At 38.4% G+C, this 20,457-nt stretch overlaps 1 protein-coding gene across 1 annotated transcript in view; it reads right to left on the bottom strand.

Moving 5' to 3' along the window:
* The window catches only part of WDR43 (WD repeat domain 43), a 37,904-nt gene that overhangs the window by 7,057 nt on the left and 10,390 nt on the right, over positions 1-20,457 (bottom strand). Inside the window, exons 4-13 of the mRNA XM_014546626.1 lie at positions 17,224-17,344; positions 16,084-16,223; positions 12,518-12,620; positions 11,959-12,023; positions 9,578-9,749; positions 7,715-7,801; positions 6,720-6,851; positions 4,412-4,540; positions 946-1,032; positions 313-344 (exon numbers count right to left, since the gene is read on the bottom strand). Coding sequence (XP_014402112.1) covers positions 313-344; positions 946-1,032; positions 4,412-4,540; positions 6,720-6,851; positions 7,715-7,801; positions 9,578-9,749; positions 11,959-12,023; positions 12,518-12,620; positions 16,084-16,223; positions 17,224-17,286 — 1,010 coding nt within the window. The 5' untranslated portion in view covers positions 17,287-17,344. The remainder of the gene's footprint in view (positions 1-312; positions 345-945; positions 1,033-4,411; positions 4,541-6,719; positions 6,852-7,714; positions 7,802-9,577; positions 9,750-11,958; positions 12,024-12,517; positions 12,621-16,083; positions 16,224-17,223; positions 17,345-20,457) is intronic.

Raw genomic sequence — 20,457 nt, forward strand, 5'->3', positions numbered from 1 at the left:
TCTGAGGGCGGGGCCAGCCGGGGGGAGGGGCCTCGGGAGGTTTGCTGGACAGCCCCACCCCCGATCGGCTGGTTCACTGGCCACAGTGAGCTTCATAGCGACCAGCCATTCCACTCCACTCACTGGCTTTTTATATATATAGATTGCCTTATCTTAGCAGCTACCAGAGGTTAAGTTTTACAAATGGCAATTTTACACCAAATCATTAAATAAGATTAATTCATTAAATGACCTAATAATAAAATTTAAAAACTAAAAACGATATAAAATATTTATAAAAGCAAAGCAATTTAAGTCACTTAAACATCTTACCTATTAGGATGTCCTTGCAATCTCTTTGTAAGCTGAGGGGGAGAAAAACAGTATAAGCAACAGCACTTCAGAGACAGCCAATCTCCATCAATTCCCATGATACATACATCCACAAAAACAAATGAACAAAATGATCGTGTTAGGAAATCATTACTGCTAAGTATCCTAATTCCTAAACGTTCAACCAATGTAACAGAATCTGAATATATGCTCCCACAATAAGAATAATGACCTGATAAAAATCTAGGCTAACATTTATATGCATGAATGTCCAGAACAGGCAAATCTGTAGAGATAGAAAATAGGTTGGAGGCTGCCAGAAATGGGATGAGGATGGGAGTGACCAATGGGTACAGGATTTCTTTTTGGTGTGGTAACTGTACAACCTGTGAATACAATAAAAACACTGAACTATATATTTTTAAAGGGTGAAGTTTATGGGATATAAATTATATCTCAATAAAAAATGCAGGCAAAATCATTAGGCAAATATTGTTTGAATAGATCTATTGTTTCATCCACTGTGAATGCTCTGCTTGCTTACATACTGTAAATCCATTTCTGTAAATACTGGAATTTAGTCTTAAACTCCTAGCATTAGAACCTTAAAATGAATAGAGTACTCAACGTTACCTCTTGCAACAATGGAATAACAGCATGCAGGGGCATCCTTAACACAGTCCTCTTTATTAGGTTTAAATTCCTAGTTTGAAGTACTTTCTGTGACAAAAGAAAAGATATATAAGCATACTCAGAAGCTTAGAACACTACAGAAAAAAAAACTGCTGTCAGTAAAATAATTTTTAAAATCAAGCAATAAACTACTAACTGAATTTTAGCAAATAAAGGTTGGAAGTACTGAATGAAGAATATTATATCTTATGGCTATCAGAAAAGCTGTCTTCAGTTATGGGACATTTACTTCAATAAACAGATTTCTTCTTGTTCTGCCAGTGTGGCTCAGTGGTTGGTCCTTAAATTATGACCAGGAGGTCAAGGTTTGATTCCCAGTTGGGGTACAGGCCCAGGTTGTAAGCTCAATTCCCAGGCATGCAGAAGGCAGCCAATCAAAGATTCCCTCTCATCACTGATGTTTCTTTCATTCTCTCTCTCTCTTCCACCTTCCCCTCCTTTCTGAAATCAATAAAAATGTATTTTTAAAAAACCTTCAAAAATAAGCTATCCCAAATAAAGCAAAATTATTAAATGGATACAGAAGTTAGCATTCATTTCTGCAGATAATATGTATATAAAGGACAACCCTAAAAACCATAGCCACAAATGGTTAAGATAATTTTGATAATTTGTTTCTTCTTTTACAATCTTACTACAATATACCTGATGCACAATAAACAGTGTGCACTTAAAGTGTACTATTTGATCACTTTGATATAAACATTTACATATGAAACAAACTCTAAGGTAAACATTCTTTTACCCTCTAGTCTCCTTGGGCCCCTTTATATTCTATCCCTCCTTGCACCTGCACTCTATATATTGGTAGGTACTTTCTAGAATTATTATATAAATGAAATCATACAATAGTATGTACCTTTACTTCTTGGTCTGGGTTCTTACTATCAGTCTAAATTTGAGATTCACCCATGTTGATGTATCAATAACATTTTTCTTATATTGCTAAATAAGCAATTTGTTTATCCATTCATATGTTGAGGGACATTGGGGTTCTTTCCATTTTTTTTACTATTACAAATAAAGTTGCTATGACCGTTCACATACAAGTCTTTGTATGAAGATAGTTTTTTTATTCTCTTGATAAATACCTAGAATGGCTGGGTCGTATGATAGATGTATCCTTAACTTTTAAGAAACTGCCAAACTGTTTTCCAAATTATTTGTACCATATTACATTTCCACCAGCAAGATGCAAGTTCCAGTTGCTCCACATCCACACAGGATGGCATAGTCTGTCTTTTAAATTTTAATCAATGTACTGATTAGATAGTGTTATCTCACTATGATTTTAATTTGCACTTGTGATGGTTAATGATGCCTAAGAGCTTTACATGCACTAATTAGCCTTATGAATTCTTTTGAAGTATCACACCGTTACCAATTTTTTTTTTTATTTCAAGAGAGGAAGCGCCGAAACCGGTTTGGCTCAGTGAATAGAGCGTCGGCCAGCGGACTGAAAGGTCCCGGGTTCGATTCCGGTCAAGGGCATGTACCTAGGTTGCGGGCACATCCCCAGTAGGAGATGTGCAGGAGGCAGCTGGTCGATGTTTCTCTCTCATCGATATTTCTGACTCTCTATCTCTCTCCTTTCCTCTCTGTAAAAAAAGAGAGAGAGAGAGATAGAAACATCAATGATGAGAGAGAATCATCGATCGGCTGCCTCCTGCACATCCCCTACTGGGGATCAAACCCACAACCCAGGCATGTGCCCTCGGCCGGAATCGAACCTGGGACCCTTCAGTCCGCAGGCCAATGCTCTATCCACTGAGTCAAACCAGCTAGGGCACCAATTATTTTTTATTTAAGTCTCACGAAGTTAAGAGCTCTTTATATATTCTGGATATAAATTCTCAAATATGAGTTGCATTTTTTCCCAGCCTGTGGCTTGCCTTTTCATTCTCTTAACTGTCATTTCATGAGCAAGTATTTAATTTTCATGAAGTCCAAATGACCAATTTTTCTTCAGCATTTCATGATTTTTTATAATGCATTTAACTAGCCTTTCTCCACTCAAATTTGCATAGACTTTTTTCTGTTTTCCTCTAGAAGTTTTGTAGGTTTTGGTTTTACATTTATGCCAATGATCTATTTTTTGATGACTTTTGTGTAAGGTGTGAGGTAAAAGCCAAGATGCTTTTTGTTCCATGTGGATATTCAGCTTGTTCAGCACTAGTTTCAAAGACTTACTCTCTCCACTGACTCAACTTAGGTACCTTTGCTGAAAACCAGTTGTGCATGCCATGCTAACCTATAATCTACCTTCCAAAATATATATACACCCAAACTATTTTAAAAGTCATTTTAACTTTTTAGACATGCTGATTTCCCCTCTCATTTTGCAAAATCACCTTAGACATAAACATAAGATATTCCATTTAAATAACAATATAAATCAAAACCCAGCCAGTGTGGCTCAGTGCTTGAGCATAGACCCATGAACCAAGAGGTCACAGTTTGATTCCTAGTCAGGGCACATGCCCAGGTTTCCGGGCTCGATCCTCACTAGGGGGTCTGCAGGAGGCAGCCAATTGATGATTCTCTCTCATTATTGATGTTTCTATCTCTCTCTCCCTTTCTGTCTCTGAAATTAATAAAAATATATTTTAAAAACATATACAAATACAAACTTCATAAGTTACATATTAAAGTCACAACTATACTACATGGCACTGTAATATCACTAAGTCACCAAACATATATGAATTCAGCAAATATAAATTGCTTTAAGCTAATCAAGCAGTGCTTAAATCCAATTTTTTACACTTAAATTTCCTCTACAGACCAGTATCAAATTCTGGAATTTAAAAATACCTAAATAAGTAACTTCATACAAGCAGTCACCAACTTACAAACACAGAAATCATAAATGCCTCCCTTTACACAAAGTTTTTAGTACTTTTTACCTCTAAATACTTCATAACATAACCCCCCAACCCTCCTGAATTTTTCCCCAAACCTCCTACCCATTGCCAAGGTTCCACCTCACTGCCCCCTCTCACGGCCAGGGGGAAATAAGTTTCTGGAATCCAGAGTAAAAACTCAGGAACGCATTTTCCTACAGAAAAAAATATAAATTGTGATCTAGAATGCTGAGTATTGTAATTCGGGTATACTATGTCTACAAAGGCTTTTGTGAACTAAAGCCTAAGATCCTAATAACAATTCTGAACAATATTTCTATGAGAAAATGCATTCCAGGTTCAAAATAACTTAATACAATCCCTTTGTAGGTTAGTGACTGTCTGTATAATGCCACCAAATTATATATATTTGATTAAACTCAGAAAATGTTCAATTTAAAATGGCTATATAACATGACTATTCACTCTGTGAATGTGTATGTCAATCATTTCTAAGAAAAATTAACCATCTTAATTCAATTAAAAACTGCTATAATACTTACATTTAGCATTTCAAAATCATTACTTTCTAAACCCTGTGCCAGAAGAACTGGAAAACTGTTTGTCTGTAGGTCCTCCTTTTCTTTTTTTGATTCTATATTCAGTGCTCCCAGGCGTTCTTCAATGCTAACCTACAGAAGAGAGATGACCCGTTAATGATAAACCAGATAAGGCATAAAGGAGTTTGGTCAAATTACTTTTGCTTATATCTGAGGAGACAAAAGACACTGATTCACACTTCAACCCTGAAAAACACAAGCCTGCTCTTTCTCATTCCAATAGAACCTCACTGCCATAAAGCTAACGTTGGAGACAAGTATAGTATCTAGAATTCAAGTTCCCAGGGTCTAGTGAAAATATAACTGCCCAAGAAGTCATGATTCAAATATCTTATATAATAAAAGCCTAATATGCAAATCGACTGAATGGCAGAATGACCGGTCGCTATGACACGCACTGGAGGGGAGGTGGGGGGGCGGGGAGTGTCAGGCGCTCAGCACAGGAGCTGTCCCCTGGTTGTCAGTGCGTTCCCACAGGGGGAGCGCTGCTCAGCCAGAAGCTGGGCTCAGGGCTGGCGAGCACAGCAGCGACGGGAGCCTCTCCCGCCTCCACAGCAGCGCTAAGGAGCAGCGAGCAAGTGGGCAGTAAAGAGAGAGGGGTCCTGGATATCCCCCAAGGGCTCCCAGACTGCAAGAGGGACATCCCACGTGGGGTCCCGGACTACAAGAGGGCGCAGGCCGGGCTGTGGGACACCCCCACCACCACCACCACCAGTGCATGAATTTCCTGCACCAGGCCTCTAGTGTAATTGATAAAAATCCTTCTATATATGAAGACTCAAAAAAGGCAAGGATCTAGCATCTGATTACTAAAACCCAAGAAAAGACATATTTTCATAGAAGTTTCCCCTTCCATAACTGTTCTTTGCCATCAACCTGAGGTCTGCAAAAGGAAAAAAATACTGTTAAAAGAGCATAGAGACTTGTTTCCAAAACAATTTTTAAATTTTTCCTATTTTCCTCTTTATCGGTCAGTTCCAGGTGTTAATTTATCTATATCTGTATATATAAAAGCCTGAGTGATCAAAAGACAGAACAACCGGTAGACTGGTCGCTATGATGCGCACTGACCACCAGAGGACAGACACTCAACGCACAGGACTGGGCTCCCTCCTGTCTGGATCAGGCTTGCAGGGATTGGGCCTGTGGGGATTGGGCTTCCCTCCTGTCTGAATTGGGCTATGGGGATCAGGCCGAAACCGACAGTCCGACATCCCCTGAGGGGGTCCCGGATTGCGAGGAAGCGCAGGCCAGGATGAGGGACCCCCACCAGTGCACAAATCTAGTTTTCTATAAGATGAAATACTACAACCAAGTTCCCCTGATAAATATCTAAAATTTAAGTGTAAATAAGCATGATGAAATCTGATATACAAAAACTTACTTGTATAGAACTGATCCCTTATAAAACCAAGTCTGACTACATAAAAATATAATGTTCTGTGACTACCAAAGCAAAAAGAGATGCTTTGGTAAAGCCTCCAGTTTGGGATATTTTAACTTATGAAAAACATTGAAAAGGCAGGAGGAAATGAAAGGGTTAGATCTAAGCCAAGCTCAAGAAAGTTGGCACATTATTTTTAAATATACATTTAATGTTACTGAGAAACAGTTTTTATGAACAGCAATGTTATCCCCAAACCCCCACTCAACAAAGTAAGACATTTAAAATCAGGTAAAGAAACATTAACAATCTTTCTCTAATTAATGGTAACAATTAAAATGCTAGATTACTTAGACAACAGTCACACATGACCGGAAGATGAAAAGAGGATCCTACATATGTAAGTACAGCAACCACAGGAGCGTTTGAAGAGCTGAGAAAAAATAAAATTTATAAGCACTTTAAGAAGCTATAATAACTATCATTTTTTAAAGACCAACTAGCACTAAACCAGCCAGGCATGCTCAGACAGCCAAGAGAAGAGGCATCACTGGAACTCAGCAACATGCGAAACCCAATGAAAATCATCACAGCAAGTCCTGGCTTAATCTATTCAATTATGTTATCCAGCTAACCTAACAAATGGCCAAAACAGCACTCTCTTTAGTTAACAGAAGTGCTGTCTTCCTCATTATTAACAGTGGCTTTGTAAATAAACCACCTGTTAACTCTGTGTAGGTCTTACAAAAGTCACCATCTGGAATTTCAGAATCTACACAGCTGGAGATAGGAGAGTGTTAACAGCCGCAATCTAAAAGTAAGTTTCTAAAGTTTCAAACTCAAAAACGGTAAAAGTGATTATATTACCTCCTTTTCCCCTAATTTTCTCTTGTTCTCTACTTCCTCAGTTTGTGGAGGAGCGGGCTTGATGGCTGCATGATGACCAGGTAACCCGGGCACTAGCACTTTTGCTTCAGAATTCATCACTGGTGTTCTCACCTGTTAACCAGGAATAGCAGGGGTATGGATTATGCCTGGGTCCTTGCTGTATTTACCCCAATGAGAAAACAAACAGCTTTTAAAGATTTTTCTACTGGAAAACTTATTGACTAACTTAACATAGCTATTAAAGATAAAGTTTGAATGAATGTTGGCAAATAAGTATTTAAATTATAATTTGAAGCCATAGTTTTAAAACATTCAAAACTACATAAGATTAAAAGACAGGAAAAACAAAATCTACAGATTACACAAGGACACACTGACTTAAGAATGTTAAAGAGTAAAGCTGTACATCTTACGACCACCGCCAGTAATTGATCTTTGCCAGAAATGCTCAGACAGCCAAGAGAAAGGTGTCATCTCTGAAATTCAGCCAGAAGCGAAACCATATGGATGTCATCATAGCATGTCTTGGCTTTCCGTTTCTCATTAAACTGGCCAAACAATACCTACATGTAGATGCCACATTATATTCAAAATAAAGCATCATAATGATGCTCTCATTCATTCATGGTTTTAGGTCTTATTCCACCCTGAAATATAACATTCCTCTCAACAAAGTTATGCTCCCTTAAGTATTGGGTTTAAAAAAATAACTTATTGGTAATTTGATTTTGATATTTATTCAATGATCATGTATGGGGCAAAGAGCTAAATGCAAGGTCTTCAACTTCTAGTCATCTATTTACAAGTTTTTATAATCTTGATATCTAAAACCTAATCCCACAAAATTTATAAAATATATAAAACCGAATCCCATATAAATTATAAAGAGGATATTAAAGAATCCAAACATAATATTACATAATTCAATTCACCCAAATCTTTTTTTCTCAACTTCTAGTATGTAAAGCGCTCACCTTTGTTATAGCTGTTTCTACTTTTGGAGCCCAGCAGTTTGAAATATCTCTTACTAAACACATATGAGGTTCTTTGGAATTTAAAGCCTGTAAATATAATTTGAAGGAAGGGGAGAGTGTGTCAAACAAAGTAATTGGGAATAATAAAAACAAATGTCTACTTGCACATTTTCATGAAAATACAGAAAAGTATGAAAGGCTTCCACACTAAACTGTGAGCAACTCAGACTGATCACCATCAAATTAATAGCACTGAGGAAAACGGGTAACTGAAGATAGGAGGCATTATGTTTACTTTTTTCAGATAGGAACTGCTTCAACTTTTCACACATATAATTTTAAAAGATCAACAGAAATTTTACGTGACAGATTTTTAAAAAAACATAAGTTCATCACCCTTGTAAATAACTAATCTGTGCTAAGAACGATCCTACCCCAGATTTCCTGTTGGCCTTTCCATAAGTGAGGCAAAGACAGCACTGCTGATTAACAAAGTGCTCTGAGGTACGGTATTAAACAGGGGAAGTCAAATGCAGCAAAGTCCATATGTATCCATAAAGCTTTAAGGTTACATGGAATTCTCTATGCCCATATAATCAATCTATCTGGAAGGATAAAACAGGAAACAATGGCTGCATCTGGAGGGGGCTGGGGGTAACAGGTCCACATATGGCAATAAGACTTATATTTACAACTTAAAATTTTTCTTTTTTATTATACCAAATCCATGTAAATGTTTTAAAAGTATTTTTAAATAAACTCAAGAGCTTGCTCTGGCATGTAATATCCTACTTACAGTCTCTCTGAGGGTCTTACTGAATCAATGTTTTATAAATGTAAGCTTAAGAAATCATCTATTGAACATGCTCTTAATAACTCATCAAAAGTATCCAAAGAAACTTTTATAATAAAAAAAGTCAAGTGATTGCACTGCCCATTACATTTCCACTTAGAAAATTCAATGGGTGCTATCACTAAAGACCCTTTTACTAAGATTTATCTTTTGGGGACCTAGCCGGTTTGGCTCAGGGAATAGAGTGTGGGCCCGTGGACTGAAGAGTCCTGGGTTCAATTCCAGACAAGGGCATGTACCTCAGCTGCAAGCTCTATCCCTGGCCCCACAAGGGCCGAGTGCCAGAGGCAACCAATTGATGTGTCTCTCACATTGATTTTTCTCTCTCTCTCCCCCTCCCTTCCACTCTCTCTAAAAATCAATGGAAAAATATCCTTGGGTGAGGATTAACAAAACAAATCAAAACAAAATTAACTTTTGGGTAGTTGGGCAAAATTCACCCATATCTGTGAACAGCAGCCATGCCCTAGCTGGTTTTGCTCAGTGGATAGAGCATCGGTCTGTGGACTGAAGGGTCTTGGGTTTGATTCTAGTCAAGGGCACATGCCTAGGTTGAGGACTCGATCCCCAGCAGGGGGCGTGCAGGAGGCAGCCGCTTGGTGATTCTCATCACTGATGTTTCTATCTCTCCCTCCCTCTCTAAAATCAATAAAAATATATATCTTTTAAAAAGCCACTACAAATGTGTGGCTACCAAGCACTTTAAACGTGGATAGACCAAACTGATATGCTTGTAAGTGTAAAAGAGACACCAGATTTCAAAGCCATAGCACACCAAACAGAGGAGGAGCGAGCATCAAACATCTCAAATGTTTTATACTGACTGACGCATTAAAATATTTTAGATATGCTCATTAAAGAAAATTACAGAGTTTACACAAATGAAAATAAACCACCCAGTGAAAGGTTCTTTTTAAGTATTCCAATAAGCAGACCAATGTATCACTTAAAAATTATTCTTTTCCATAGACATGTTGTTACTGCATTACTCCAGAGTAGCATCTACGTACCACTCGCTCAATGGTGGGCTGAAACCAATTGCCATATACAAGCAACAGGGAATTTTTGTCTGAGCAAAAACCTGCTGCTAGAATAGGGATGGGTTTTGGTGTTGATTTCTTGCCTTTCCCAGGTGTCGCTATCTGAATTGTGCAGTTTGAAGTAAAGGGCTTTTTGCAGTATCTAGAAGTGAAAACAATAAATTAGAATATCTGAAATAACATCTCATATTCTTTGAAGTTGGCATGAAATGTGACCCTCCTCTGGCCTTCACACACCAGGGTCCCCAGAGCACCTGTCAGGACTTCATCTATTCCCCACCCTACCCAACACTCAAGACCTCACCACCAAATACTTCCTTCAGCCCCATCTGCCCTTCTATCCCACTTGTCAACCCCCACAAGAGGCCCAAGCTCCCACAGGCTCTATCATCACCCTGAGCTTCAGTCCCAAATGGCTCTGGACAAGCCCTAATCAGCCCCAACTCTAATTATTCCTAACCGTTAAAAGCCTCACCAGGCCCTGACTGGTTTGGCTCAGTGGATAGAGCGTCGGCCTGCGGACTCAAGGGTCCCGGGTTCGATTCCAGTCAAGGGCATGTACCTCGGTTGCGGGCACATCCCCAGTGGGGGATGTGCAGGAGGCAGCTGATCGATGTTTCTAACTCTCTATCCCTCTCCCTTCCTCTCTATAAAAAATCAATAAAATATATTTATTAAAAAAAAAAAAAAAAAAAAGCCTCACCAGGACTTCAGCAACGTAGCTCCAGGAACAAAATTATCAGCAAAACATAATCAACAAAATTATATCCTCAATGTCTTCTCTAAGAGCTCTCTCCACCTTCTTGCTCTATGTTAGCTCACCACAGCTGCCCTTCACAAAGTTGTAGCTGTTTGCTCTCCAACACCCTTTGTGCCAGGGGCCTAGGACATGATTTAACATGCTCCTTGTTCTTTAACACTCCGAGACAAATAATCCCTCTCCCTCCTTCACCTCTAAAACCTTTAAAACTATTGTCACCAGATACCAGGTACCTCCCCATCCTGCCATCATCCAAAAACCTCTGGGTCACTCTCCCACATTTCTTAAAAGATTTTAGTGGCTGTCATTCTGTCCAACACTACTCCTGAGGAATTCTTAGTAGTTTCTATATTTAGCATGCAGGTCAATACTCCTTCTGACACCGTCCTCGCAGTTCCGTAATCTTCCTACCTCCAACAACTCTGCCCTTCACTGTATCTCAGCCTCTCACTCTCACATCACAGACATGTTAACACCAATAAACGCACCCCGCCCCCATAATCTCAATTATAAGCACTCCACTATCCATCTTTCCAATTCACCCTTCATCTCTATTTAGGGTTTTTGGCCTCTGCTTTGCCCTTTACACCTCTATAGTCAATTTTCAACACATCAGACAGAATAACTCAAAACTTACATGTTTTAAAACTGTAAAACCCCATCCGTACTGCTTAAAATCCTTCAATGGCTTACTTACTTGCCCAAGGAGAAATGCCCAAGTCCTCACCATGGCCCACTACTGCTGGGCCCTCAATGATAGATACATTCCATGTATACATGACTATGTAAATTAAGGCATCAAATTATTAACAATTACCTCTAGAGAGTAGAATTCAATAGAGGGAGACTTGGGTTATAATTGTCCCTATAGCCTGAATATTTTAAAATAAGTGTATACTGCTTTCACAAGTAGTATATATTTAAACAAATTACTATACTAGGATTATAAAAGGAAATATTAACTGACAATAAAAAGTTTAAACTATTTTAAAGTTTAACATAATTATGCACATGACTGAGTTCCAACCATGTTTATAGTGTATGGAAAAGGTTGGCAAACATTCGGTAAAAAACCAGGCAGCAAATATTTTAGTTCTGGGAGGCCACATGTGGGCTCTATTGGGTTTGGCCTCCAGCCCATAATTTACTGACCCTTAATCTGACTACTATACATCCTACCAGCAACAGTCCCCTCTGTCCACCAAACACTAGCATCGCCATGCTTCACTGATCCACGTGTGTGGTGAGGGGAAGCACTATCAGAGTTAGAAATTAAAGATTCACCAAAAGTTCACAAGCAAAACTCTCCAACTAAACCACTTTCTTTTAAAGTTTATCTTTACAACTACCAACATTTACTAAGTGTGCATCACAGAAAGCCATTCTCCTAACCACAAACATGAAGAAATGATTCACAATGCCAAATTCTTGAGTTCTCACTGGGAATGTATGTAGTCATATGGATAAAGAATTAAGGATGCTTTCAAAACAATCTAACTGAAAATATAACGCAAAGAATATTGAGGTGCGAGTATAGAGAAGTAACAAGTCAGGGAAGGAAAATTTCTGACATAAGAAAATTCTTACTTACCCATTTAATATGTGTTCAAAAAGATGAACTTGACCATCTCTGCAAACAACAGCTAACTTAACGGGCTAAAAGAAAAAATGGGTCATAAATAAACTTCAGTCTACTCTAATGGACAATTACTTTCATACTACACTTACAAAACTCCAGAGAGAAAGTCAGAACAGCAAGGATACACAGTTGTTGCATTTAAAAATAATTACTGTCTTCAAAGTAACAATTCAAGTTGTTGTCAAGCTTATAAATAAAAGTTTTTAGGCCAAGAAGATAACACAGTCAAGGAGAATGCAGCTTGGAGGTTAGATGAGTTCAAAAGCGGACAACAGGAAACTGGTAGCCCCGCGTGTAATAGAGCGGATTGCTCAAAGTGCCACTGTACCTGGTCCCTTCCTCTCAGGAGAGTTGACCAGTGGCCTAATGGTTACTTCAAACCATCTAAGAAGATTTTTGTCATATTTCATTCTCCCTCCCCCTCTTTCCCTATTCATTAAATCATCAAAACCCCAATTTTAAAAATATTTGTGAAATCAGAAAACAAATCCTCAAAAATTGAGCCATTTACCTCTTCTTTGTTTTCTGACAAAGTCAAGTCAATATAGATAGGTTCATCTGTGACTGTGAAAGACATCACTGCATTCTTCTGTTTGTTTTCTGACCGGACCTGCCTAGATAACAAAACTGATATTAGGTAGTAAAACAATTTTTTTTAAAAGGCAAACACCAAAAAGGAGTCACAGCATTAGATCCCCAATAGTTTTTCATTTTTTAAAACCTAATAAAGTGACTAAAGATAAAAATAAGAGAAGCACTTGTATCACTACTATATAACATGGTTACCTGGGAAAAGAGAAAGCATTAATGCATTTCTGGCAGATTTTAACAATGCATAACATTCTCTATTTTTTTTCCATTAACCTATTTGTCTATCTGGATTGATGCCAATACCACATTGTCTTCATTACTGTAGCATGACAAGTTTTGAAATCAGATGAGTCCTCCAACATTTTCCTTCTTTTTCAAATTTGTTTTGGCTATCTATGTCCTTTGCATTTCCATTTGAATTTTAAAATCACATTGTCAATTTCTACTTGAGTCTGCTGCGATTTTGACTAGGTTTGCACTGAATCTATAGGTTAATCTAATAACATCACAGCAATACTGAGAGTCCAGTAATGTGTGCGCGTGTGTGCGCACACAAATGCTCCTCATTATTCATTTCTTACTTAAAATTCACCTACTTGCTAAAACTTACTTGTAAACCTCAAACTCAACATTTGTGGAGCTTTCATGGTCTTTAACAGTCGTCCACCATTCACAAGGTTAAACAAGGCTATGCTCTGCCTTCTTATTTCAGCTCTGATACTATTAAGTCCTTTTCCTCTGCTGCATCTTTTGCTTTTGTGCTTTCTATTGGTGATTTTACTGTTCAAGTAAAGTGTTGTCTAGTGTAACTAAGAGCAAAAAAGCTGTGATATGCATTATAGAGGAAATGTCTGTGTTAGGTAAACTCTGTTCTGACAAGAGTCAACCAACAATAGACAGAGGCATATCTTAAAGACACTGTGTGTTCAGCTCCAGATCACCGCAATAAAGCAGGTACAGCAATATAGCAAGTTGTGCTGGTGGAACCATCTGTGAAGTACAATAAAGCGAAGCATGATAAAATAAGGTGTGTGTAAAATTGGCTATCTTTAAACAGAAACACACATAAAACAAGATTACATACTGATTAGATGACAAAAATGTGACCAGAGAGGGTTGCAGAAACCTAAACCTGTTATTTCCCTGAGGAGTAAATAGTTCAGTATCACTAAATCAGTGCTCATGAGAACTTTGTACAAAATAATTACAGTGAATAACGAGAATTGACTCTATGTGTATACACACATATATGTGCAAAACCAACTCAATGGAGATAGTCTTTCAACAAGGTGTACTGGGACTACCAGTAGACAATCTATCAATATTTTTGTCTACAAGAAAATTAAGAGAATTAATTGACAAATTCTAAGTTTTTCAAACAAGATTCATTCTAACTTGGACATTTATATTAGACATGTTCAAAATTACTGCCATCAGACCACTATTTACAGAAGAAACTGCTATCTTAGCCCAACGATCGGAGATAGTACTATCTATACTAATAAATGCCTAGGTCAGTGGTCGGCAAACCCATTGGTCAACAGAGCCAAATATCAACAGTACAACGATTGAAATTTCTTTTGAGAGCCAAATTTTTTAAACTTAAACTATATAGGTAGGTACATTGTTATTAACTTAATTAGGGTACTCCTAAGCTGGCCTTTGCTAAAAACGTCCTCAATCTGATTGAGGTACGTTCGCTGAGGTCGACCCCTTCCAACCCTCCCATCCACACTCGTCTTGTATACTTGTTTCAGATAGAGTGTGGATGGGAGAGTTGGAAGGGGTCGACCTCAGCGAACGTACCTCAATCAGATTGAGGACGTTTTTAGCAAAGGCCAGCTTAGGAGTACCCTATTTAGTTAAAGTTTTAAGTCAACTTCGCACTGTATGTGCGCGCCCGCAAGTGGTATTTTGTGGAAGAGCCACACTCAAGGCGCCAAAGATCCACACGTGGCTCTCGAGCCGCGGTTTGCCGACCACTGGCCTAGCTAGGTGGTCCTTGTGCGCGACACCATCACAAGATGGCTGTGTGCACAGTGGAGGTGGGGCCGGGCAGCCGCTCCGCTCCGCGCTGTGAGGCCAGGGGGTCCCATGGCTCCACGCAGCTCGGAGGAAGCCGGTACCGGCATTTCCGCCGCCTTGCATGGAGGCAGCAGATGGGGCCAGCAGGGGAGGGCAGTTGGGGGCGACCAGGCCGGCAAGGGAGCGGACAGGAGGCGATCAGGCTGGCAGGCAGAAGCGGTTTGGGGCAATCAGGCAGGCGGACAGTTAGGAGCCGGCAGTCCCGGATGGTAATTATCAGGGAATTTTAGGTTCACTGTTCTACCAAAAAACAAAGTTTTCATAGATGGCCTTATTGAGCAGCCTTTCAACATGGGTTTTTTACGTTTATCCCTGTTACTAGGAAGCTCACAGGATCTAAACACAACAGAAATCACCTTTTCTTTTACAGAAGAAATTTTGTTGCCAGAGACCCTTAGGTCTGGGGGTAAAACAAACAGGTAAAACATTTAAGTCAGAACCCCCTTAGTAATGTCAGAAGACCTTGGTGGCAGAATTTAGCTTTTTGGCATTACTAATTCCTTATGTAAGTGTTAAACCCTCAAGAACGAAAAGAAATCACATCAATAGGTACTCCTCAAACATCAGACACAGAATAGAAAACCAATGTAATCTGCCCAGCCCATGCTGCTCAGTGGTTGGGCATTGACCCAGGAACCAAGGGGTCACAGTTCAATTCCTGGTCAGGGTACATGCCCCAGGTTGTAGGCTCAATCCCCAGTAGGGGGCATGCAAGAGGCAGCCAATCGATGGCGTTTCTCTCTCATCTATGTTTCTATCTATCCCTCTCCCATCCTTTCTAAAAAAATCAATAAAAACATATTTTTTAAAAAAGAAAAGAAAACCAATGTAATCTGATTGAAAAACTACTTCTATATTTTAAATCTCTATTTTGTCCATGAATAGCTGGTTGAAAAAAAGTTAACTTCATCATCAGATGATGCCATAAAATCCAATAAATTCCACGTATTTCTTAAATTTGAAAACTTTTTGATGGTACTTTAATACAAAATTAATTTTTACTTTTAAAAGTAGTTCCAAAAACATAGTCAAGTAGTTTGATGTCCTCAGCAAATCATCAGTAAATAAACATTACTGTACTAACCCAGTAGTCAGTCATCTATTTCAACAAACTCAGATTTTCCTGAAAATTTTTAAAGGTTACTTTTAAAATTGCCCACTCATAAAAATATTGAGCCCACTACACCTCTAAAGAATGGAGGAAGTTTTATTATACAGTGCTCTTAAATTTTCCTGATATAGGTCAGTTTAAGGCAGGCTCAATTCTTCATTACAAGTCAATATAAATCTAACATCGACTACAATAAAGCAAATCTCATATTCATCATTTATATTAACCATCTAAGCTGTGATGGATTCTTTCAAGGCAAAGTTACCTCCCAAATCCAAAAGATTACGTACCAGACATTAAGTAACCGGTCATGTACTGCTCCAGATAAAAAATAAAGACCTGAAATTCCATCAAATGGCTGGCTCTCATTAGGAGGTCTGACAGTAGTGAACATAAGTGATGAAACCGGCGTTGCATGTCCCGTGAAGTGCTAAAAAAAAAAAAGTTATATCATGTTTATGAGGATATAAAACAGTAAAAAAGTTAAGAGTCCATATGTATCATAAGACATATCTGAAATCAGAGCTCCAGACTAAAGTTAACAAATTTAATTCTAAGAACTTAGGTTATTTGTGCTATATTCTCACTTCTTAAAAAGTCCATCAGAAAATAATAAAAATTAAGATGCTCCTTTTAACTCCCATGACAGTACTCCACTACCTGTGGTTCTACCATTTTTGAGTTAAAGATCCACTTAATTCTATCAATTTTTAAAGGGCTGATAAGGTGCTCAGACACAGCCAAGGAATTGTAGGTCTTCATTTACTCTCAGTGAGTCGAAACCACAATTTTAAGGCATCATCACAGCACCAAAAGTTCAGTAACCCCTGAGAACACTCAAATCTAAAACTAATCTTCAGTTAAATACTTTAAGTGGACCAAATGCTGGATGCAAGCTAGAAATCAACATCACTAAATCATTGCATACTAGAGTAAAAGATTTTTAATTACAATTCCACTCTTTTGGTCTATTCATTTTCCCAATGCATGTGGAGTGGACATGTATAACCTATTTAATATTTAACATCAACAAGCCAGATTTGGAGGCTAACTTTTGTCTATTAATTCTACTATTTGATATGTTTAAAAATAAAGAATCTGTTTTGTTTTAAAATGTTTTTATTGATTTTTAGGTAGAGAGAAAGGGAAAGGGGGGATAGAACCATCAATGATGAGAGAAAATCATTGATCAGGTACCTCCTGCACGCCCCCTGCCCCCTACTGGGGATCGAGCCAGCAACCCAGCATGTGCCCTGACCAGGAATCAAACTCAGGATCTCTTGGTCCATGGGACAATGCTCAATCCACTGGCCACACAAGCCAGGCAAGAATCTGTATTCTTAAAATAATATACTATGGCTCATAAGCTCTGATTTCTCCATACTTACTTTAGATGACTATTATGCTTACAACTAATTTGATTCACTCACTCTGTAGAGTTCTTTGGTCTCCAAAACCCATAGTTTGATTGTTCGACCAGCTGAAAGCAACATCTTTCCATCTGGGCTGATACACAGGGAACTAACGCTGCTATTGTCACCTTTCCATTTGCTGTATTGTGAAGAGAAACAAAAATATCTCAATACAGAGGAAACTTTACTCAAAGCAAAAACATAACAAAAGACAAATCAGACATTAAAAATACCAACTAAGGTTCAATGCCAAATTGCATTCCCTAAAAGCTTATGTCAAGAAACTAACCTTGAACATATCACTAAGGTAAAGCCTCCCTGATAAGATTGGTTCTTAAAAGGTATCAGGAAATGGTTAAGAGATGTTAAGAATGTAAAATGGGTAGTTGCATACCCTGTGATCCATAAGGTGGATTTTGTTAATGCCAAGAAATTACCATGCTGGCTGGACCTCTGCAAGTCCATTCTATCTCCCCTCCCCCCCACCCCCCGCCATGGTTCCTACATGCTCTGGAGAGCTGGCTTTATATTTATATATAATATATTTATTGATTTCAGAGAGGAAGAAAGAGGGAGAGAGAGCTAGAAATATCAATGAGAGAGAATCATTGATAGGCTGCCTCCTGCACCACCCCCCCCCCGCCACCCCCCACCAGAATCGAACCTGGGACCCCTCAGTCCGCAAGCCGACGCTCTATCCACCGAGCCAAACCAGCTAGGGCTGGAGAGCTGACTTTTTAAAGAATATGTATATTTTTATTGATTTCAGAGAGGAAGGGAGAGGGAGGGAGAGATATAAACACCAATGATGAGAGAGAATCATTGATCGGCTGTCCCCCACCTCCCCCCACATGCCTCCTATTGGGGATTGAGCCCGCCACCTTCAGCATGTGCCCTGATAAGGAAGTGAACCGTGACCTCCTGGTTCATAGGTTAACACTCAACCACTGAGCCACATTGGCTGGGCTGGAGAGCTGGCTTTTAATTTACCTAATAATACAAATGACTCCTCAACCAAAAAGGTTATTTCATCCCAAATCCACATAGATGAGCCCCATCTGATAGGGTAAGTTGGTTGTAGATGATTCCTTTTTAATACCTCAAATAAAATTAGTAACGTGAGTCTTTGCAGTTTGCTGCACACATTAATACTGTCATAGGCAGCAGGGAGCTGAGCTATTCACTTATAAAGCAAGAAATAATAGTAGCAAACTTATGACCAAAAGAGGTTAACTCTAAAGTGAAAGAAAATGTATTGCTCTACCAATCACATTGGAATGTCAAATTACTCACTTGAAAAAAACTTAAGATTCCTACCTTATAATATATGCACATAAGACTTACTAAAAATAAGTACTGAAAAATTTATAGAACCAACTTTATAATCCTGGGGTTAGGACAGGTTTTCCAAAGCAATTACAAACCAGAACTCATAAAGGAAAAAAAAAAATTACCTGATTTATATCTGTACCACAAAATAAGTGATAAAATAAAAGCAAAAGGCTAGGAGAAAATATTATACATATATACTAGCCCCACTGGCGTGGCTCAGTGGTTGAGTGTCGACCTATGAACCAGGAGGTTACGGTTCAATTCCCTGTCAGGGCATATGCCCAGGTTGCGGCCTCAATCCCCAGTGTGGGGCATGCAGGAGGCTGCAGATCAATGATTCTCTCTCACCATTGATGTTTCTATTTCTCTCTCCCTCTCCCTTCCTCTCTGAAATCAATAGAAATATATTTCTTTAAAAAAAAAATGCCAGCACAGAGCTAGTATCATCACCACTTCCTCCACCCACTCCCCCATTAAGAGCTTTGCAAACCAAAATGTAACCCTCCTATATCAGCATCACCTGAAAATTTGTTAGAATTACGTATTTCCAAGCCCCAACCTAGACCTACTAAATCAGATCTGTATGCACAAGTACTGTATATGCAGAGCAGAGCTTGAAAAGCACTAGATCAGAAGACTCCACTCTGGGAAATGTGATTGGTTCCAGAGGAATGACCCACACACTGAAATCTGAAGGCCGCCCAATCATTCTACAAATGAAGTCCAACAACTGAGCCACACAACACACACAGTCCTTCCAGTAAGATTTTTAATGTTTCATTTTCAAAAGCAACAACCAGCCAAAGACCTGCACTCATTTGAAGATGCCTTTCACATTAAAGACAGAGACGGAAATCAAACAAAACACAAGGGACAAAAGAAATAAACTTTAAATCCTGTAACTAATATCTTTAGAGTTAGAATATAGTAAGTGCATAAAAGGAGCATGATGCAACAAAAAATATTAAGAGAACAAAAAATAGCTCCTGTAAGTTAAAAAATATGGTAAGAGAAATTTAAAAATTCAATAAAAAATTTGGAAGATAAAATTGAAAAAATTCCCCAGCTAACAGAAGAGAAAGACAAAAGAGAAAAAATAAGAGAAAGAGAAAAAAATACAAATCTTAGAGCAGTAGTCCAGGAGATATAAAATCTAAACAACAGTGAATTCAAGAGAATGATTGAAAAAAAATTATAACAACAACAACAAAACCACAGAGGGGACGAATATAGTAAAGAAAATTGAAGAATACAGATTTCCAGGCTAAATGGTCTCCCAAATTCCAATATAATTCAGTGATTAACGAAAAAAAATCTCAGGATATTTTAGAGTACTAAGGATAATTAACACTGAAAGCTATAAAACCAATGAACCAATGCTTCAAAATCCTGAGGGAAAATTATTTCCAACTTAAAATTATTTATCTTCAAACTATGAATCAACTGTGAGGCTAGAATAATGACTCTCGTGAGCAAGCAAAATTTCAATAAATTTACCATCCATGCACCCTTTCTTAGTAAGTTTCACCAAAAGAAAGGAGCAAAAAGACCCCGAATAGCCACAGCAATCCTGAGAAAGAAGAACAAAGTTGGAGGGATCACAATACCAGATATCAAGCTATATTACCAAGCCACAGTTCTCAAAACTGCCTGGTATTGGCACAAGAACAGACATAGACCAATGGAACAGAACAGAGAACCCAGAAACCGATCCAAGCCATTATGCTCAATTCATTATTGACAAAGGAGGCAAGAGCATAGAATGGAGTCAAGAGAGTCTCTTCAATAAATGGTGCTAGGAAATTTGGTCAGATACATGCAAAAAAATAAAAATAAAACTAGATCACCAACTTACACCATACACAAAAACAAACTCAAAATGGCTAAAGGACTTAAATGTAAGATGGGAAACTATAAAAA

The sequence above is a fragment of the Myotis brandtii genome, unplaced genomic scaffold, assembly GCF_000412655.1.
Source record: "Myotis brandtii unplaced genomic scaffold, ASM41265v1 scaffold454, whole genome shotgun sequence".
Classification (NCBI taxonomy): Eukaryota; Metazoa; Chordata; class Mammalia; order Chiroptera; family Vespertilionidae; genus Myotis; species Myotis brandtii.